General features: G+C 52.1%; 8 protein-coding genes across 8 annotated transcripts; 5 read left to right on the top strand and 3 right to left on the bottom strand.

Annotated features, from left to right (window-relative positions):
- Window positions 1-660: 660 nt before the first annotated feature.
- On the top strand, window positions 661-2,805 carry N7443_004381 (type I 3-dehydroquinate dehydratase; the record flags this gene model as incomplete). The annotated part of the gene is made up of 1 exon (XM_056884437.1): window positions 661-2,805. One exon carries the CDS (start codon window positions 661-663, stop codon window positions 2,803-2,805), a length of 2,145 nt encoding a protein of 714 aa, XP_056742715.1.
- Window positions 2,806-3,725: 920 nt separating this feature from the next.
- On the top strand, window positions 3,726-4,358 carry N7443_004380 (FMN-binding negative transcriptional regulator; the record flags this gene model as incomplete). The annotated part of the gene is made up of 1 exon (XM_056884436.1): window positions 3,726-4,358. One exon carries the CDS (start codon window positions 3,726-3,728, stop codon window positions 4,356-4,358), a length of 633 nt encoding a protein of 210 aa, XP_056742714.1.
- A 1,207-nt stretch (window positions 4,359-5,565) lies between these two features.
- Window positions 5,566-8,328, top strand: N7443_004379 (transcription factor domain-containing protein; the record flags this gene model as incomplete). The annotated part of the gene is made up of 6 exons (XM_056884435.1): window positions 5,566-5,664; window positions 5,712-5,778; window positions 5,827-6,292; window positions 6,346-6,524; window positions 6,571-7,618; window positions 7,671-8,328. The coding sequence occupies 6 exons, from the start codon at window positions 5,566-5,568 to the stop codon at window positions 8,326-8,328; spliced, it is 2,517 nt and encodes an 838-aa protein (XP_056742713.1).
- Window positions 8,329-8,813: 485 nt separating this feature from the next.
- Window positions 8,814-11,000, bottom strand: N7443_004378 (peroxisomal copper amine oxidase; the record flags this gene model as incomplete). Its single annotated transcript, XM_056884434.1, has 2 exons — window positions 8,814-10,810; window positions 10,886-11,000. 2 exons carry the CDS (start codon window positions 10,998-11,000, stop codon window positions 8,814-8,816), a joined length of 2,112 nt encoding a protein of 703 aa, XP_056742712.1.
- Window positions 11,001-11,931: 931 nt separating this feature from the next.
- On the top strand, window positions 11,932-13,555 carry N7443_004377 (uncharacterized protein; the record flags this gene model as incomplete). The annotated part of the gene is made up of 3 exons (XM_056884433.1): window positions 11,932-12,059; window positions 12,121-12,489; window positions 12,547-13,555. 3 exons carry the CDS (start codon window positions 11,932-11,934, stop codon window positions 13,553-13,555), a joined length of 1,506 nt encoding a protein of 501 aa, XP_056742711.1.
- Window positions 13,556-13,933: 378 nt separating this feature from the next.
- On the bottom strand, window positions 13,934-15,550 carry N7443_004376 (xylanase/chitin deacetylase; the record flags this gene model as incomplete). The annotated part of the gene is made up of 1 exon (XM_056884432.1): window positions 13,934-15,550. The coding sequence occupies one exon, from the start codon at window positions 15,548-15,550 to the stop codon at window positions 13,934-13,936; it is 1,617 nt and encodes a 538-aa protein (XP_056742710.1).
- Window positions 15,551-16,609: 1,059 nt separating this feature from the next.
- Window positions 16,610-17,226, top strand: N7443_004375 (Zn(II)2Cys6 transcription factor domain-containing protein; the record flags this gene model as incomplete). Its single annotated transcript, XM_056884431.1, has 2 exons — window positions 16,610-16,949; window positions 17,006-17,226. 2 exons carry the CDS (start codon window positions 16,610-16,612, stop codon window positions 17,224-17,226), a joined length of 561 nt encoding a protein of 186 aa, XP_056742709.1.
- Window positions 17,227-17,357: 131 nt separating this feature from the next.
- N7443_004374 (RelA/SpoT) lies at window positions 17,358-19,127 on the bottom strand (the record flags this gene model as incomplete). The annotated part of the gene is made up of 5 exons (XM_056884430.1): window positions 17,358-18,266; window positions 18,318-18,544; window positions 18,594-18,672; window positions 18,743-18,841; window positions 18,894-19,127. The coding sequence occupies 5 exons, from the start codon at window positions 19,125-19,127 to the stop codon at window positions 17,358-17,360; spliced, it is 1,548 nt and encodes a 515-aa protein (XP_056742708.1).
- Between the last annotated feature and the right edge of the window lie 346 nt (window positions 19,128-19,473).

Raw genomic sequence — 19,473 nt, 5'->3', positions numbered from 1 at the left:
CCATGTCCGAGGTGACCATGGAGGCTGCGGTGGCTCAACGATGGAACGTGACTCTACCTGGGTAAGTCTTAGGTTGTAGTTTTGGCTGCCTAGGTTTGTCGAACACGATAATTTCCACCAAATATCATCAACTACTCCATTGGCACTCGAATGCCAACCCCCACGGGCACTCCAGATCTACCTCCGCTAGACACGGGCCATGATTGGCGGAGAAACCCAACGCCGTCTGGACCATCCCCGCGCCCCCGGATCCTCCCTGCGCTTGAAATGTGCCTCCCAATGCACTTGGTGCCCCATTTCCTTGCCATGTCCGCACTTCAATGTGGCCTACTCGTGTCGCGTCGCCCCTTTAAACTCTATTTGCCTGCCCTGCGCTCGGAGGAATTGATCTGAATTCACTACCCCGGTCCCCGACTCTCTGCTGAACTTGCCTTCCTTAGTCGTTAGCTCGGTCAAAGCCCGGCAGATGCGCGGGTACTACCTTCTGTGATATTCGGTTCCCTCTTCTCCCACAGGCTCCGATATCCCCGAAAGCACGTCTGTTGCGCGCCGTGGGGGACAAGTCTTCGTCTTCGACCTTGAGTCTCGCGTGACCCTCTAACTTTTCTTCGGACTCGTTTGCACTCCCGTCTGCTCAACTATGAAAACATTTGCTATGCGATGATGCCTACTGCCCTGCCGCCCATGGCGACGCCGCGTCTTGACGAGACCTCCGCCGTCTCCGCGATGACACTCAACCAAGTTCCACTGACCACTTCCAATACCAATACCTCCGCCTTGAACATCGCCTCGATCCTCTCGTCTACACCCTCTTCGTTGCCTCAGAATTATGTCGCTCCTCCTGTTTTGCCACCAGCCAATACCCCATCCGGAACAGTCGTCATCGCCTTCCGTGCGGGTCAAGATCATATAGTGCACATGGTTGCAGAAGTACTCGGCAAACCATGGACCACCGAAACAGCCCTGTCGACATTAACAAAAGCTAGCGAGGCAGTCGTGGCCGGGGTTCTGGCGCCCGACTTATTGCGAAACTTAGAAGGAACCGACAGGTCGGGTTTGATCTTCATCAATACCCATTGCGTGGAAGATGGATCCGCGCCAGATGATACTCTCACCGAATGCTGCGACTATGAGTTCCTGTACTCGCGCAGTCCTTTCCTACGGCGTGATCTGACCAGATTCTTGTCTCTCGTTCTTGGCCAGACAAAACCGCATGAGGATCTGCGCACGAAGAATAGGACGAATTTCATTTCCACTACTTTCCCCGATGTCCATGCTGCCCTGCCGAATCTGGATATTTTATCGGTGGGCTCCGATGCGGTTGAGATTCGTGTGGATTTGCTCGTTGATCCTGCGAAGGATGGGGCGCCGGCTGGTTCGGTGCCTAGTTTGAAGTATGTCGGTCAGCAATTGATGCTCTTGAGGCAGCACACTGAGCTACCTATTATTTTCACGACGAGGTGTACGAAGGAGAATGGCAAATTTCCTATGGAGGATCCGAACTTGTTCTATAAATACTTGCGACGGGCTATTCAGTGGGGTGTTGAATATATTGATGTGGAGCTGTGGCTTCCGGAAGATATCAGGCGGCGTTTAGCGGAAGTCAAAGGACATAGCATTATCATGTCGGCGTTCCACGACTTCTCAGGGACGTGGAAATGGACTTCTCCTGAGGCGCAGCGCATCTTTGATGAAAGTGCCAAGTACGCGGATATCGTGAAGATGATCGCTATGGTCTCGACGATCGAGGAAAACTATGAGCTGGAGTATTTCCGCATGACTATCAAAAGTCGTGGTCCTGGTCCCTTGCTCTCGGCTGTCAACATGGGTCAGATGGGCCAGCTCTCGCGTGCCCTGAACACCGTCTTCTCTCCCATCACCCACCCTCTCTTGCCCATGATTGCCGCACCGGGCCAATTGACTGCTGCGGAGATCAACGAAGCATTGCATATCATGGGCCAGCTCCCCAAGCGCGACTTGCACGCTATCGGCTCATTCAGATCGACGCCTCATTCTATGTTCATGGAGAAGTGTCTCAATGAGCTGGGCCTGCCACATAACTTCACGTCCATCGACCGTGGGCCGAAAGGATCAATGGAATCTGTCCTGATGCAGCCGCAATTCGGCGGTGCTTCAGTCAACCCCCCGATCTCGAGTTCCACTTCATACATCCCCTCCATCAGCGATGCAGCACGCGCCATCGGCGTCGTGGACACCATCGCCAGGGCCCCAGGAGACGGAACAAAGGGCGCGCGCTTCATCGGCGAAAACGCCGCGTGGAAAGGCATCCGCGCGACGCTGACACGAGAGTACGTCCCATCAGCATACCGCGGCCGAGCAGCGATTATCCTAGCCGGATCAGAATCGGATGCATCGGCCGCGATCTTCGCACTACGCAGTCTTGGCGTCGGCGCAATCTACACCGTCGGCTTCAAAGCAAGCGGACCCCTCGCGGCAGGTCTGGAACCGTTCACATCTATTCAATCCGTCAAGCTAGTTGAACAGCCTTTCGTTATCGTCTCGGCTCTTCCTCCGGAAAAATCCCTCCTCGTTCAACCTCTTCTCAGACACTACCGTGCTAACGGCCGCTCATCACCTCCCTCGACGCGAGGTAAAGTATACCTCGATCTCACTAGCGGTCCTCGAAAGGGGGACCCGCTAGGCGTAGCTACCAGCGCCGGTTGGACTGCTTATGGATCCGAGGACGTCAGCGCTTGGACGACAGTGGAAACGCTCAGGTTACTCGTTGGTCAGAACGTACCGTTTGATTTCGTGCGCATGGCATCTGGGCGGTCGTTGTTCTAGGTGACTCGCGACTTGGGGTGTGAGGAGTGGGACTTTTGGGGCTCAACCATTGCATTGGACGCACTAGATGTTAACATCGATTTCTTTGGAGTTGGGGTGGATTTAGGGTTGTGTCAGTATGTTTTTGAGTTGAATCCGGATGCATTTAGACATGCACATGTCCTTGGAATATACGAGTTCTGCCAGTGCTTGCGAGATAGTCATAGGAAGAAAGGAGAAAAGACAACAAGATAGCCGCGCCTTGGGTGCACACCGCTGTGATATTGAGCTCATCGGTTACCACTCCTGGTCGAGATTCCACTTACTAAGACCTTAGCCTTACTACACTGAGAATTCTCTGCGTATCACCGCTAGTTTTTTGTGAGCATCAGCAATAGTCAGACGATCTAACTTGAATGATAGCCTCCTTTTCCCTTTCCTTCCACCTCCAAGTAGTGTGTCCCTCCTCTCCCCCAGCATCTTTGATCCCCATACCCATTCCCTCTCCCTCTTCCGAACATTGTTGTCCCTTTTTTCCCTCACCATCTCCAATCTGAGTCGATTCTGTATCGGTACCTGTACGGGTACCTGTACCCGTACCTGGATTAGATCCAGCATCCGATGTATAGCCGGTTCCCCGGCCCGGCTGATAAGCTATCGCCGCAAACCTGGGGTCAACCCCTCATTCCCCTCGTTCCTGTCTTTACCTCCAAAGGTCTCCCTCTACACCTCTGCCATTAGAAGCAATAAACAAGCAAGAATGCATCTCCGTCCCGACCATGCAGTCCGGAGTATTCCAACCCTCCATGCATTCATCCGCGCCCACCCTCTCGGCGTAATAACCACCTCCCTCCCATCAGACAACTTCCCAACCCTCCAATGCAGCCATATCCCCTGGGTCCTAGACCCCGAAACCACCCAGTCCAACTCCAACTCACCTAATGGAGAAGAGAGCAATAAAACTCCCTCACCCCCTCGGCATTCTGCGAGGCCATATCGCCCGCGCAAACCCCCAAACAAAAGCCATTCTCGAAGCCATCTCCTCCGACCCTTCCACAACAGGATCCATCCTGCCTGAAGAAGTCTTAGTCGTCTTCACAAGTCCGACAGATCACTACATCACGCCGAACTTCTATATTGAATCAAAGCCCGCTACTGGGAAGGTCGCGCCAACGTGGAATTACGCCGCTGTTCAAGTCTACGGCCGCGCGACCATATATCATTCCAGAGACACGTCGACGGGGGAATATCTGCATCGACAATTATCGGATCTGGCTGTTCTGGGTGAAGAGGGTGTTATGGGGTATGGGAATGAAAATGGAACTGGAAATGGAAAAGGGGCTAAGAAGACGCCGTGGAAGATCAATGATGCTCCGGTGGAGTATATCGAGACTCTGAAGAAGAATATTGTTGGGGTGAGGATTGAGATTACGCGGATTGAGGGCCGGTTCAAGGTTAGTCAGGAACGACCGGTTAAGGATCGTGGTGGGGTTATTGAGGGACTTCAGGAGATGGAAACTGAGAGGGCGAGGAATATGGCGGATTATGTGAAGAGTGGTGTGCTTCCGGAGTGAGCCTTTTGGTGGCACCGGAGTTTGGCCTGGGTTGCGGTTTCAAAGTTTCAAGGCTTCGCCGGGATGACGACTTTGCCAAGGTAGCCCAGGTGGGAGGCGTGTTTAGTGATGTTCAGGACGCTTGGCGAGCTACACGTTGTTTGGAGGCGGACCTCGGTTGGATAAATGCTTGTATAGAGGCAGGGTTTCTGCAGGCCGGGGACCATGCTATGTGTGTCTGCGGGTAGAGGAGACGGTTCGAATGTGGCGCTTTGAAGAAATGCACCAGGCTTGATCCTGGGCATGTCCGTATCCAAAAGAGTAGTTTGGGTTGGCGATCGAGGGGGTTCTCATGCACGACACTAGGGAGTACATAGAAGGAGTACATGGGAAAGTAGGTACAGACCAAAGAGATACTTTGAGACCCTTACTATTTCCTAGACGGCCACGACCAAGTAGTATTCTAGATGTTTAATTAGTACATTGGAAAGGAGTAACAGACGTCTAACAAGAAGGGGTAGAGAAATCCCTAGGGAAGTCAAGAAAGAAAAACCAAGGCTTCAAGTCCCTTCAGTGTCGGGGTGTAGAGTAGAAGAAACGCCCCACATGCAGTTTGGGTGTTCCTTTCATCTCTCAGGGTTTCATCACATCCCGATCTGGATGTGAGGTCGGAGTAGCCGAGCGCGGGGTCCCAAGGTGCAAGACTCTGCAGGGATGGGTTTAGCGTGCGTCCATGCGGCAAATGGTGAGCCCCGTGATGGGACGACCGAGATGCAGGGGTGTATCCATCAGGATCGTCTCGGAATTGCAAGCGACAAACCCTAACAGACTAAACCGGAGGTAAGAGGCAAAGTGGAAAGTGCCCCGGGGGTCTGGCCGAGGGATATATTAAAGAATGTTCGGTGCTAGGCAGTTTGGGGAGAGGAATAAACATCCACGACTCAATCCAGATGGAAAAGGAGTGTAGTTGAAAAATAGAGCAGAATTAAGAACCATCAAGGGTGAAGAGTCAAATAGGAAATGCTGTAGTATCTGTAGCCAAGGCTGGTACACCAGTCAGAGAAAACTCCGGTGGCACTTCTCCGCATTTCCCTCCACATCCCCATTTCGAGACTAGACGCTCGGCTCCTCTTATTTCCCTCCTCGCCATGTCTTCATCTTCGCCCTCCTTTCGTGTTTTCCATGTGGTCTCCGTCTCTATCGTTCATGTCTCTCCCCTAGGTGCGCGATGTCTCGTCTGCAGGTCAGCATCGACCGTCTCACCCCCCGCCGCGCGACGGTCGAACCGCGCGAGGCCATGAACTGCAAGTCCTGTCGCAAGAGAAAGGTCGGTACATCTCAATCCGACCAAACACAACCCGCTGAACTCTCTAGATCAAATGCAACCGCCTACGCCCCAGCTGCGAAGCCTGCAAGGTCTTCCAATGTCTCTGCGTCTACGGTGAGTCCCACCCCCTCATTTGCCGATCACGCCTGATCTTCCCCACAGATGCGGTCCCCAAAAAGCGCGGCCCCAAGACAGACGTCCTGGAGGCTCTACTCAAGCGCGTCGATGGTCTCGAGAAAAGACTCCAGGATGAGAAAAACCCTATCTCGCCGACTTCCCCGGAACCTACTCCCGACGATCTCCCGCTCGGCAGTCAACCCCGTCGCAATACTATAGATGCATCGTTCAATCAGTACAGTCCTTCGGACTCGCAACCGACACTTTCGACGCCCGGGTCGCAAAACATAGATACATTTGCTAGGCCAACCGTTCATGCGCCCACCTCGGCTCTATCGCAGCCGTCGCCGAAACAGAATGGGATCTTGTCGGATGTCTTGCTTGATGCGTACTTTGCTCGATTACATGGCAAGCCGTTCTTCGTTCTTGATGAGCAAAGCACGAGGCAGCGATTTCAATTGAACCAACTACCTGCGCATTTGTGTATGGCCATTTGCGCTATGACGGTTAGGTAGGTCCTTCGTCGGTGACTCCCCCGTGAAATTAATCGCTAATACACAGTAGGTACACGTATTCGGTCGGTCAGCCAGATCATTCATTACGCATGGGCCTAGATGCTGCTCTGCAGGCGCGACAGATGGTTGATGTCGACAACCCGACAGTCGAGGGATTGCAGACACTTCTGCTACTGTCACAGGCTTACTTTGCCTATGGACTGGGAAAGAAAGCCTACATGGTCTTCTGTAAGACTATAAACCCCATGCAATGTTCTACGCTAACCTTGGCCAGCAAATTGCGTGGCTATGGTGGTGGCATTAGACCTGCTCCGCGAAGTACCAACCAAAATTAACATGTCGCCCGCCGAGCGCGAGATGAGGCGCCGGCTATTCTGGTCCATTTATCTCATGGATCGCTTCATCACCTGTGGTTCCCGTCGTCCGTGTCTCATTTCCGACCATTCAATTGTTTTGCGCTTGCCTTCTTGGTCGCCACATGCCGCGGGTCTCAGCGTGGATGGTGAGCTATTCCACGTGGGACCCAATATTCAATATTCCGCAGACTCTCGGCGGAAGGCGCCCAGCGCGGCATCCTTGTTAATTGATATCACCCGCATACTCGGTGTCACTAACCGGTACTTGGCTGCCGGTGGTGTCAAAGGCGATTCACATTTCCCTTGGCATGCACTTTCGAATCTCTCGAAAATACGACAAGAACTAGACATTTGGGCAGCGGGGACGCAGGACGTCTTTGCGTCAATTGAAGTCTTGTTCGGTCACCCGGAGAGTACGATATTACTTCTCAGCAAATTGATCTATCATCTCGTGCACTGCTTGGTCTATCGTCCATTCTTGCCTATCGACCTCGTGGAGCTGCGAGGCACGGGTCAGCACCAGTCGTGGCAGATTGAAGCGACCAACCTGTGCTTCTCACACTCAAATGCAATTGCAGAGCTTGTGGAGCTGGGCAGAGACTCTCCCCTCGTGGAGTGGCCTGCATTCGTCGGCTACTGTGTGTGTACAGCTGGTACTGTACACGTCCATGGAGTGCACTACAAAGGCCGTGAAGGCGAGGTGTTCTCGTCCAGTGCCGAGTTCCTGACTCGCGAGATGCACCAGCTGGCCTGGTTGCGCAATGCCTGGGCAGGCGTGCAGCATCAGCGTGAGCTGCTTCAATCGATCTATACATGCCACGCTGAACTGGTGCGTAATCTTGCCAGCAGCCCGATGCGATTTTCACCAGTTTTCCATCTCGAAGACTTCTTAGATCGTTATCCCGGGCTAGCGGTAGATGGAGCACACGTCCGCTTGATTGACACAGGGGATGATCTGGTATCAAGGTAAATCTCCATCCCTCCGTATCTCATTTGCAGAAACTAACATCGACAATAGTGCCAACTTCATAGACCGACAAGACCACTACTACCAACGCCCAATGGCACCGCCCTACCAAGCCCGGGGCTTCTTCGAACCTCGCCCATCTCTCTCGTCTCAACCCGGCCCCGAACGCCGCCTCTCTCACCCCCAGTTCAAACATCTCCAAGCACCCACCTCTCCAGCCCTCCACTTTCACGCTCCCAACAATACGAATTCACAAGCTTCTCCCTCCCTCTCAACAATCTTCCCTCAAACCGACCTCCAAGAGAACGCCCATCTCTCCTTACCAAGTGCCTTTTCCCCAAGCGCATTCGGCCTCTCACCCCCGTCCTTCCTAACCGACCCCTCCCTAAACATCGCTCCAACACCTCCCTCAAACCCTCAATACGCTACCTTCCCCTTCGACAATAATCTAAACAATCTAAACGGAACCGGAACTGCCCTGACGCCTGGCGCACAGTCTCAGACTTCTGGGTCTCACACAGCTAGTGAAACTGGGACGGCGGAGAAGGATCCGTTTTTGAGCCTGCTGGAGCAGCTTGCGGAGAATGAAAATTCGCAGGGTGGGCCTAGTGAGTTGGATTTCTTCTTGAGTGGCGGTGTTGATGAGGGGGTTCTTGGGGGTGGAGTTGGAGTTGCGGATGGAGAGGAGAAAGGTTTGAATGGGCTGTGAGTGCTTGAGGTGCCTGGGATCTACTTGTTGGCTTGTTTATATTATATATTGGATGGGGAATTTTCAATGGGATGGGTACGGACTTGGTATGGATGGTTTGTTTCGCGAGATACCCAAAATATTTCTTCTATCTTCTGTGAAATGTCCACTCTTGGAATTAGGTAGCTGTGGACTGGTCCCTGGTATCTTGATTACTTGGGATCACCGAGGGGGTTGGTAAGAAGGTCGCTCAAGTATGATAAACATGTAAATATTTTATTATTTTAATATTCTTCTAATTGTGTATAAAAGAAACTCAGTTACTCCAGGTATAAAACGTTACTTCTCAAAAAGAGTCTACAAGATCGGAAGCAGATCAAGGTGATGCAAAATATGTTCTTTATAACCATAATCATAAACAAAAAGAAACAAGGCTTATTTACAATGTCCAATCCCATGTACCACTCCTATCAACATTTTCTCTCACCATCAATGAAGATGGCAATTTACAATCTCGACCCATTACTAGCCGGCACCTTGGAAGCACAGCAAGAAGTCGAGAAGGCATTTGTTGACTGTGAATCAACACAGATAGCAGAAGGAGGAACCCAAAGACCAGGGTTCTTCTCAAAGAAGTTGGATGCACGCAGCATAATGCTAACCGGCTCAGCAGGCATAATAGGGAAATCCTCCGTGCGGGGGAAATGCGTCAAGCCGAACTGCAGGTAGCAGACGATATCGGTGTTTTCGATGTTCTCGTTACGGTTGGACCAGTCGACAATTGTGCTGTTGTGCGGGTGGTTCTCTTCGCCAGTGGATTGGCAGACGTAGTCGCCGGCCGGGAAGAGCTCGTAGTCCTTGTAGGGGGTGACCCAGAGGGGCTTGCGGGCGAAGCCGGCGCGGTTGTAGACTGTGCTGCCGGGCTTGGCGAGGAGAGGTGGGCAGTTGTTGTTGAGGATTTTGTAGGCGACAGGCTTCTTGGCCACCTTGCTCATGCGGTTGGGGTTGACGATGTCCCATGAGCGCTGAGTCTCGTAGCAGTAGTCGGCGGCGCCTTCGAGGGAGGTGCGGAGGGGGGTCTTCTTGCTGAGGAAGGCGTTGCCGTAAGGGTTCTCGGGGGAGCCGACGGCGGCGTCGGAGGAGACGGCGTCATTTTGGATGACGGTGTTGTTGGTGCCGTCGATTTCGGGGTCGATACGCAGGGAGAAGATGTGCTGGTGGTTGTGGGCGTTGATCGAGGGGGCAACTTCAGTGCCGAAGGGAGCGGCAGTCTCGGTGGGGTGCATGCAGTAGGTGTTCAGCATGCCGGTGAGCTTCATCTCGAGCTTGTAGGTGCCGTCAAGGGTGAATGTGTGGTAGAAACCGTACTCGTAGTTCGCGGCAGTGATGATTTGAGAGATGATGAGCTTGCGGTCACGAGCGGAGATGACAGTGCCATCACGGTAGTCGGTGTGCTTGTACAAAAGGCCGTTATCCTCCTCGTGGATACAGATGGCGTTCTTGATCACGGCGGCTTCACCCTTGCTGGTGGTCATGACTCCGTCCATGTAGTGAATGGCACCCTTGCAGTCACAACCCAGCTTCAGGGAGTTGGTCATCAGACCGGTACCGTACTCGCCGACGTCGAAGGCGTGCTTCTTGTGGTGAGGCTTCTCGGGGCAGCCGTAGGGGACAACCATCTCGACGACGGAGATACGGTTGAAGAGGGTGCGCTCGCGGTCCTCGTACATGTCGTGGGTGCGGACATCGGAGATGACAATACCCTCACGGTAGTTGAAACCAATGTGCATCTTGTAGTTGGCCCACTGCAGCTCGTTGCCGCGGACCTTGAAGGAGACACCTTCGGGCTGGGTGATATCAATGGGCTTCAGGCGGTCGTGGATGTAGCCGTCACCGATGAAATCGGGCATGTAGTTGTGCTCCTGGAGAGGCACCGCAGTGCGCTCGCCGTTGACATAACGAACATCGACGCTGAGAACCTCCTCGGTCTCGGTATCGGCCACGACGCTGAAGTCGAGCGGGTGGGCGTACTGGTTGTCGAACTCCGAGTTACGGTAGTAGGCGAGACCCTGCTGGAGACGGCGCTCGTAGCCCCAGCGCTCGTCAATGCCAATCGCCCAGGCATCGAGGAAGACCTTGGACATATCGGTGATACCGATCTCCTTGCAGGCCCGGACGACACGGGGATCGGCGCGAGCCACGCGCTCCATGACATCCAGATCCTCGAGAGTGAGGGTGGGCATGACCTCGGAGACCTCCTTCCAAATCTCGATCTTCTTGGACTTCAAGTTGACAACGACCTCGGCGACCTTCTTGGTCTCGATCTCAATGATGATGGCAAAAGCACGGCGGTCAGGCGCGGGGATCTGACCGGCCTTGAAGGCCTGGTACTCGGCCTTGCGGGGTTCCCGCAGAGTAAGGCAGTTGAACTTGATGGTCTTGGGGCTAGCATGTTGGCGGATGAGAGCAGCAGCCTCGGGGATTTCCAAAATGGAAAGCTGGTCTGTTTGGTCAAGTTAGTGGTTGTACGAAAAGAAAGGAAAACCCAAAATAAAATAAAAAATGCCAATGCACGTACCAAGCGGGTGGGGAGTTCCCTGCGGAAGCATGGCAGTTGCAGCAACACTGTCATAGTCTCCCTCCCGGAAGATTGTGTAACCCGGGATGGATGTGGTATCAGGGACAGAAGCCATGGTGTAGGATGAGTGTGAAAGATGGAGTTAACAATCCGACTCACTTCTCGCCGGACCTTGGCTTATATAGTTGAATTTCCACATCTTCGAACAGAGATAGAAAACGCATGTACCTTCCTAATCAGGCAGTCGGGATGTCTGGCTCAGAAAAAGAAGTTCGCCTTCACCACTCTTCCCGAGTCCACTTTCACCGGGCTCTCCTCCCCATACCTTAGTTTGGCGAAAGCCTGGAGAAGCTCGTTTAAGCTTACGTTTTGGTTCATTTGTACTTTCCGTCTGCATTCTCATGCCATAATATCTTTTGCGTAACTGTCTTATACCGGAGGTTCGAGCCAATCGCCTTCCTAGGTTTATCTCCCCCTTCCCGATCCGAGGGTGATACCCCAGACTACTCTGGTCGGGGCAGGTTGACCCTCCAGACCTATGGTTGTCACTATAGCGACCCTGGTCTGCAGATGCCAAGTGTCAGTGCAAGCTTATCTTTTCGCGGGGAACCCACGTGACGGAGGCGGTTGCCACATTCCTGTGCTGATTCACGTCAGTAGCGAGATGGCTATAGATGGCCCTCAGGGGTGCGCACTGCCAAGGCATCAAAGCAGAACAATAGACGCTATCGCGATAGATTTAGACGCTATTCGGCACTACTACTCATGATTATCGTCGCTATCTCGCCGTATCTCGTTATCGGTCCAGCCGTTGAGCTGGCTGGACCTACCGAATCCAGGTTAGTGTCCTTCTGGAGCCTCGAGCCTCGACCCGATCTTCTGCTGGTGGGGTCCGTGGGTCTACTCCAGATGCCATCTCATCGGCCTTCTTCTTTTGGAATGTCGTGCCGAATCAGTTCTTATCGAACTGCTTAAGAGCTCCCCAGCTGTACTTATCGCCTGTTCTTTCCTCAGCTAGCAACATATTGCTAAACACATCATACACCATGTCTTCATTATCTGTTCAGCTGACCGCGCCTAATGGCCGCGTGTGGACGCAGCCTACTGGCCTCTTCATCAACAACCAGTGGGTGAAGTCGTCCGACGGCAAGAAGATCGCCAGTATCAACCCCGCGTATGTTCTCAAAAAGCTCATCACAGCTTCAAAGTGAATGAAGTTGCTAACTTTGACCAAGTACGGAGAAGGAAATCACATCCGTCCATGCTGCTTCCGAGCAGGATGTCAACGACGCCGTTAAGGCTGCGCGCGCTGCCCTCAACCACCCGAGCTGGCGCGACCTGCCGGGAACCGACCGCGGCAAGATGATGAACAAGCTTGCTCAGCTTATCGAGGATAATCGGGAGACTTTGGCTACCATTGAGACCTGCGACAACGGCAAGCCTTATACTGTGTCCCGCGACGACGACTTGACCGAGACTGCCGAGACTATCCGCTACTACAGTGGGTATGCCGATAAGATCTTCGGCCAGGTCATTGGAACCACTCCCGACAAGTTCGCCTACACTGTGCGCGAGCCTGTTGGTGTCTGCGGACAGATTATCCCGTGAGCATTTCCCACCGCATTCTACCCATGAAACCTTCACGCTAACAGACTTCTTAGATGGAACTTCCCTCTCTCCATGGCCGCATGGAAGCTCGGCCCCGCCCTAGCTTGCGGTAACACCGTCGTCCTCAAGCCCGCCGAACAAACCCCTCTCTCCATTCTATTCCTCGCAAACCTAATCGTGGAAGCTGGCTTCCCCCCGGGTGTCGTAAACATCATCAACGGCCATGGTGCCGTTGCTGGCGCCACCCTCGCCTCCCACATGGACGTCGACAAGATTGCCTTCACCGGCAGCACCGCTACCGCCAAGCATATCATGAAGATGGCCAGCAACAACTTGAAGAACATTACCCTTGAGACCGGCGGCAAGAGCCCCCTGGTCGTCTTCAACGACGCCGAGCTCGACCTCGCTGTGGAGTGGGCTCACATCGGTATTATGTACAACCAGGGCCAGATCTGTACCGCTACCTCGCGCATTTTGGTCCAGGACGAGATCTACGATAAATTCGTCGATGCCTTCAAGAAGCAGGTTAAGAATGTGTCTATCATCGGTGACCCCTTCGATGAGAAGACCTTCCAAGGCCCCCAGGTTACCAAGTCCCAGTATGAGCGAATCATGTCCTACGTTGACGTGGGCAAGTCCGAGAAGGCTACTCTTGCCGCTGGTGGTAAGCCCTTCAAGGCCGGTGATGGAAAGGGCTTCTTCTTCGAGCCCACCGTCTTCACAGATGTTACTCCCAACATGCGCATTTACCAGGAAGAGGTCTTTGGTCCTTTCGTCTGCATCGCTCGCTTCAAGAAGGAGGAGGATGCGGTGCAGATGGCTAATGATACCATGTATGGTCTTGGTAGTGCTTTGTTCACCACCAACTTGAACCGTGCGCACCGCGTTGCGAAGCAGATTCAGGCGGGTATGGTGTGGATCAACTCTAGCAATGACAGTGATTGGCGCATTCCTTTCGGTGGTGTCAAGCAGAGTGGTATTGGTCGGGAACTGGGCGAGGCTGGCTTGGATGCGTACTCCGCTATCAAAGCTGTCCATGTTAATATGAAGTCTAAGCTTTGAGGGTGGTTAGTGGTTAGTTTCTTGTACAGTTTAGATATCAAAATTTACTTTTCACTTGAGATTCTTGAAAAATCCTGCCGTGTGCATAGTTACAATATGCTATGAAATAGGAAATAGCCTGGTACTCTAATCCGGTACACTTTAGTTTGCTGCTTCGTATCGATGTTCATTGGAAAACAATTTATATTCCAAAAAGCAAACGCTAAGTTGCATATTCAAGCCCCTCTCTATCCAGTCTAGGCTTTCATGTACTTAATGTCTATATACAAAACCACACAATCACAAATTTTGTCTCCACTGCCATATTCAACATTGAACTTTCAACTGGTCACTCAGCACAACCATCTTCCTCGGATTTCTCTTGGCCCTCTTCATCCCTTATTTATCCTCCTTCTTAGGCTCAGGAGGAGCAGTAGGATCATTCGCAACCTCCTCTTGAGCCAGAATGACCTGAGCCATCGCAGCCTCCTCGGTATTCAAATAAGTCCTCCTACCCTGGAAACCCCAGAATCCCAACGCAATAACAAGCATCACGCCAAAGACAGCAATGGCATAATTCATATCGCCACCCGAAGGGTTAGGATAACTCGGGAAGAAGAAGAAAACCGTCGTAATCGCGCAGTAGATCACAGAGACCCAGTTCGCAGGAGCCCCAATTTTTCCAAGATGGAACTCTCCGCCTAATGGCAGCTTATCACGGCCGACCATAAGCACCGTGATAATGGGTAGGCCGTACGAAATAGTCAATGCGATGGTACTCACGCTGAGAATGGCATTCAGGACGGTTTGAGCGAAGAGGAATAGGATCCCGACTAGGGCGATGATGAAGCCTTGGAACCAGAGCGCTCGAACAGGTGCTTTCCAGTATGGGCTGACTTCGGATAGGTATCGGCTGAACGGTAAACCTCCATCACGGGCAAAGCCCCAGGTAAGCCGGGATGCGGTTGTGAGGATACTGATGCTCTGGCCGAGTCCGTTGAAGATGAAAAGGGCCATGAGGACGGCGGCACCGTTTTGTCCGACGGTATCTTGGCAGAGGGTCATAAATGGTAGACCGGTGGGCGAGTTGATGACGCTGTTTATATTCTGGATGCAGAAGAGACATACGAGCATCAGGATGAAGCCACTGATTGCTCCAGTGATGACGGCCATATATATGACCTTGGGGGCGTTCTTTCGTGGAGCAGGAATCTCTTCGACCATGTGGATGACTGCGTCAAAGGCCGTTAATCCATAGGCTGCTTGCACCAGACCGATGAACCAGACAACACCATCCGGCCATCCGGTCTGGTTAATCCACTTGCCGAAAGCGAAGGAAGCAGGCTGGAATTCGAGTCCTGACTTGGTTCCAACGGATATGAGGAGAGCCAGAGAAAAGACGAAGAACAAGCCGAAGAAAAACAAGCCCACGAAGTTGTTCAACCAGGGCAGGAATGCCTCTTTGCGGCATCCAACCACGTTGATGAGTGTCAGAGCGAAAACACATCCGATGTAGACGACAAATTCAAGCCATCCAGTCGATGCCCCCGTCCAATTGGGAGCGAACATGACTTTCATGCCCAGCACGAAATTAGTCATGAACGCAATCTGTGACGCTGCGAGAGTCCACCACCCAAAAACGTTGATCCAGGCACACATGTATGAGGTGAAACGTCCCCAGCGCGAGTTCCAAAGTCGGTAGATCCAATACGCTTGGCCCAGGGCTGTAGGCATGCTGCTGCAAATCTCACCCAGTGAGACGGCCACGCACATATTGCAGAATAACACCAGGCAAAGACCCCAGAGGATCGAGATAGGACCGCCGTTGATGAGACCATCGGATAAATCCTGTGCAAAGGTTGACCAGGTTCCTAAGACGCAAAAGGCCATGGCTAGCATGCTCCAGATGTTGAACTTCCGCGCCAGGGTCTGGTCGTGCCCGAAGACAGCGAGGTCGTGAGCATCTTGGACATTCTGATCGGTCGGTTTCAGAGTATCGTCTGTTTCCCCGTCCATAACTTGTATATATAATTCGTGTAAACTGGTGATGTCAGGATTCGAATGGGTTCATTTCCGTAATTTGCAGCACTTGAAGGGTATCGCACTTAGCCAAGACCAAAGAGCGCACACGGGCTTCTATCAATGGATTGGAAATGTCAGTCCCCATTCCGCTCCGGGGTTTTCTGCTATTTTTCCGGGGTTCCCCACGGCATTGTGTGGTAAGCTACTCGTGGACACCGAGACTGGCCCACATGCGACCAGAACCAAGTCATCTTTGACGAAACAGATTTACTCATTGCTATTGATCTTCTACCGACTCCATCTCCACCGACACCCGATGGTAGGCGGAAACTTCCTCTTCCGGGAGGTAGATGCGGAGTACAGAAGGTGCGTTTTCGTGCATGAAATCATCTGCCACCAGATCAACTAGCCTGATGGATCCTTGTCACGACTCAATTGCCTTTCAAGGCGCGCTATTATCTACCGTTACCCGAATTTATGACACACAGAGGTGCATCCACGGTCCCCAGATTCCCGAAGTGGCGACTCTCGGTGCATCGCCGCAACGCGAGAGGCTGGCGCTGCCGACCAGATCGCCCTATCTAGGCATCTCGGTTTACACGATTTAAAGTTGTAACCAAATCTTGTCTCCCCAGGGGCAGATAGAATATTCTCCCCGGTTTCCACTGCCATGTCATGTGGAACCTTGGGGGCGGATAGCGCTTGCTTGTACCTGCCCGAAACGTTCGCGGAGGCGAGAGCTGCCGAGATGCTCCACCGTGGGGAGCCCGAACAAGACTCGGTCCGACTCTTTTTTATATGTCCATGTAGGACTGTTATGCGAGGGAATTGGCGAGCCAAATAGCTAAGAAGGACGTTGCAGCTGCGCCCGGAAAGCACTCCCTTTAAAGGCTTAGGACGCGCTATTAATTTTCAGACTGAGGACATTGTTCAGCCAATCAGAGCTCGTAGATCCGGTGGTGCTATAGCTTGTCTTTCGCATATAACTCTGCGATGAGCGACTGTAGCACTCCTCGCGTTCATTTCTTTCTATTTCCTCTCCTTTTGCTCATAATGGCTCCCGCGAATAACAAACACAAAGACACGTCTTCTCGTCACCGTTCTCATAAAGGCTGCTGGACATGCAAGAGAAAACGAATCCAATGCGATGAAACTCAGCCTGGTTGCCGAAAATGCACGGAGCGAGGTCTCACCTGCGAAGGCTATGGGATTCGTCTTCGTTGGGGCGCTGGAATCGCATCAAGGGGTCGCTTCACCGGTGCCGAGAAACCCACCAAAGAATCGATACCACCACCCTCAAAACGAAGATGGGATCTTCGAACAAAGGGAGAGCAAAGCGAGGAAGGAGATCAACAGGGTCAACCTATGCTGCTCCTTGGACACACCCGCGAAAGTACTTATACCGTGATCTTAGGTATCTATATTCGGCACAAAACTAACGTCATTTAGCCCGATCACTGAGTCTACTCAACCAACCTATCAACGAGCGACCGACAGTTAATATTCTCAATACTCCCTACGGGCAGGACCCAAGCGACTATATCGGAATCAAGAAACACTTTGAACTCCCTGTATCTGCGAGCATGGTGAGAGACCCAGTTGAGCTATTTACCGGGCCTCAAATGTCCCAATACGAAAAAGGCATGCGAAGATCGGCGATCATAGCTTAATTATGAGCTACATTTCAAATACCAATCACGATTGTGCAAAGGCTTTTAGCTGTCAGCGTTTATTGAATAATGAGAATTTCCCGAAACTTTATTTCATATCTTGGGCTGCAATCGATCATATTTCCCTCATCTTAGATCTTGTAAATCAGCATTCGGTTGTGTCGGTCTGTTTGATCAGAGAATGCGTTTGCTAGATCGCTGGCTTCGTCCAGTTCTCCGATTTCTTCCATTTCGCGCTTGCGGGCTGCGTTGTCGCGAGAGTAGACGATGTAAAGGGCTGAAAAGAGGATGATGTTGATGATGAAGGCGGCGAGGGTCACAAAGACTCCGGTTGTGTAGAGAGGGGCTTGCGAGCTGAGGAAGGTCTGTGGGGAGATGATGTTTGCCACACAGTAGGCTGAGAAGAACAATGTTCCGGTCACAGTCTTCTTGGTGTATCCGGCGATGTTGGCTGCCAGCAAGGAGTACATCAATCCACCGGCGGTGGCGACGATCGGAATTAGGAATATGGCAGCCAGGTGGGCGCTCAGAGTGTCTGATTTCACGGGGACTCCGTAGAGGATGCCACATGCGATGATTCCGGGGAAATAGCAGCAGATAATGGTTATGATCTGTTTTCCTTGGCCCCATCTTGAGGAGAGGAAGAAGCCACAGAGGATCATTGCGACGGCCATGATTGCTCCCACGGGAATCTGTAATAAAACAGATTGGTAAGTGCTATAACCGAATCCCTTGATGATAATTCCAGTGAAGTTGGTCTGCAGACTGTTTGTCATGTTGTGACAGAAGACGGCGAACAACAACATCCACACGCGATAATCGGTGAGAGCTTCGACAACTTGCTCTTTCTTGTGGTGGTTGTTCTTGACTCCGGTGCGATTGTCCTTGAGACGCTGGACAGCAATGATACGCTCACGATCGTTGAGCCACCGGCACTTCATCGGAGAGTCGGGAAGAATCCACCAGAGACTGGCGCCGATCAGGACAGTCAGGATACCAAATATGATGAACATCCATTGGTATGGGAACATGCCATCGACCTGAAACCAAATTAGCTTGGGTAATCTAGAGGTTTCTAGCTTGACGCATACATCAATATGTGCGATAGCCCAGAACAAAACGCCAGCAGGCAACGACGCCAGACCGTTTGCGCTGTACCAAAGACCGATGCGAGCTGCCTGCTCTTCACGTTTCCACCAAGATGAAGAAATCAGCACGAAACCAGGGTTCAAGCATGACTCGAAGACGCCGAGGAAGAATCGGGCGGCAGCCAACGAAGGAAAAGTGGTGGCACTTCCAGTAGCTGCCAGTACAACACCTTTAGATACGTTAGAACAACTCACTCGTGAACCTTAACCGTGACTTACCCCAGAGAATGAAGTTCACTGTAAGATAACGACCGGTAGGGAATCGTTGCATGAGATAGCTGGTCGGGTATTGCGCGACCTGAATAATATGTCAGATCGAATTATGGAAAGCATATAGACTGAGCCAAGGGAGCCCTGGAGCGACTCACAAGATAACCAAGGTAAAATATCGTGACCAGCAGGCTATACTCCTGCCCAATCAGGTGCGCCTCGGTGACGAGACCATAAGTCGCAGCATATCCAATAGTCTACTAGCGCATTAGCTTTGAAGCAATTCAGGACTTCGCTTTGACAGCGTACCAATTTGTCGACAAACTGAATTCCATTGACAATCAACATGACAGATACCAGTCGAAGATCAATCTTCCACCTCAATTTTCTCTCTTCTTCTGGAGTATATTCGACATATTGGTTCTGGAGAATCTCCAACGCCTCATCGCCATCTTGGAGCTTCTCTGCTAGGAAAACAGGCTGAGAAGCCGGAGCGTTCTCCATCTCAATGGTCTCTGAGCCATTCTTTGCAGCTTCCGTCATGTTCAAAGTCAGTCACAGTATAGGGCGAAGACCCGGGGATAGGAAAGGTAGATTAAGTGAAAAACTACCCCGTGGGGAAACAAAAGGACCTGGGCAATCTGGGGAATCTGGGAGGAGTCAGAAAGACCCACAGTCTTATAAACGCGTCCTCCATGAGGGGTACGTCCAGGTGATGATCTGGAGAAATTTGAGCAGGTCAAAAACTGTATTTCAGCTGCGGTATAACGCTTAGCCGTATACTAAAAACGCAACCACCTAAGAAGCCAGCCGAGTCATGTCTTGAGCTATCCTATAAACGGGCGGCAATTGCTTGCCTCCGCAGTTTATGCACCAATGTGGGGATTCG

Source organism: Penicillium atrosanguineum (genome assembly GCF_028827265.1).
Source record: "Penicillium atrosanguineum strain IBT 20685 chromosome Unknown utg000003l_segment0_segment0, whole genome shotgun sequence".
NCBI classification, from domain to species: Eukaryota; Fungi; Ascomycota; class Eurotiomycetes; order Eurotiales; family Aspergillaceae; genus Penicillium; species Penicillium atrosanguineum.
Note: the sequence above shows the minus strand (reverse complement) of the source record. Positions and strands in the feature narration are given on the sequence as shown.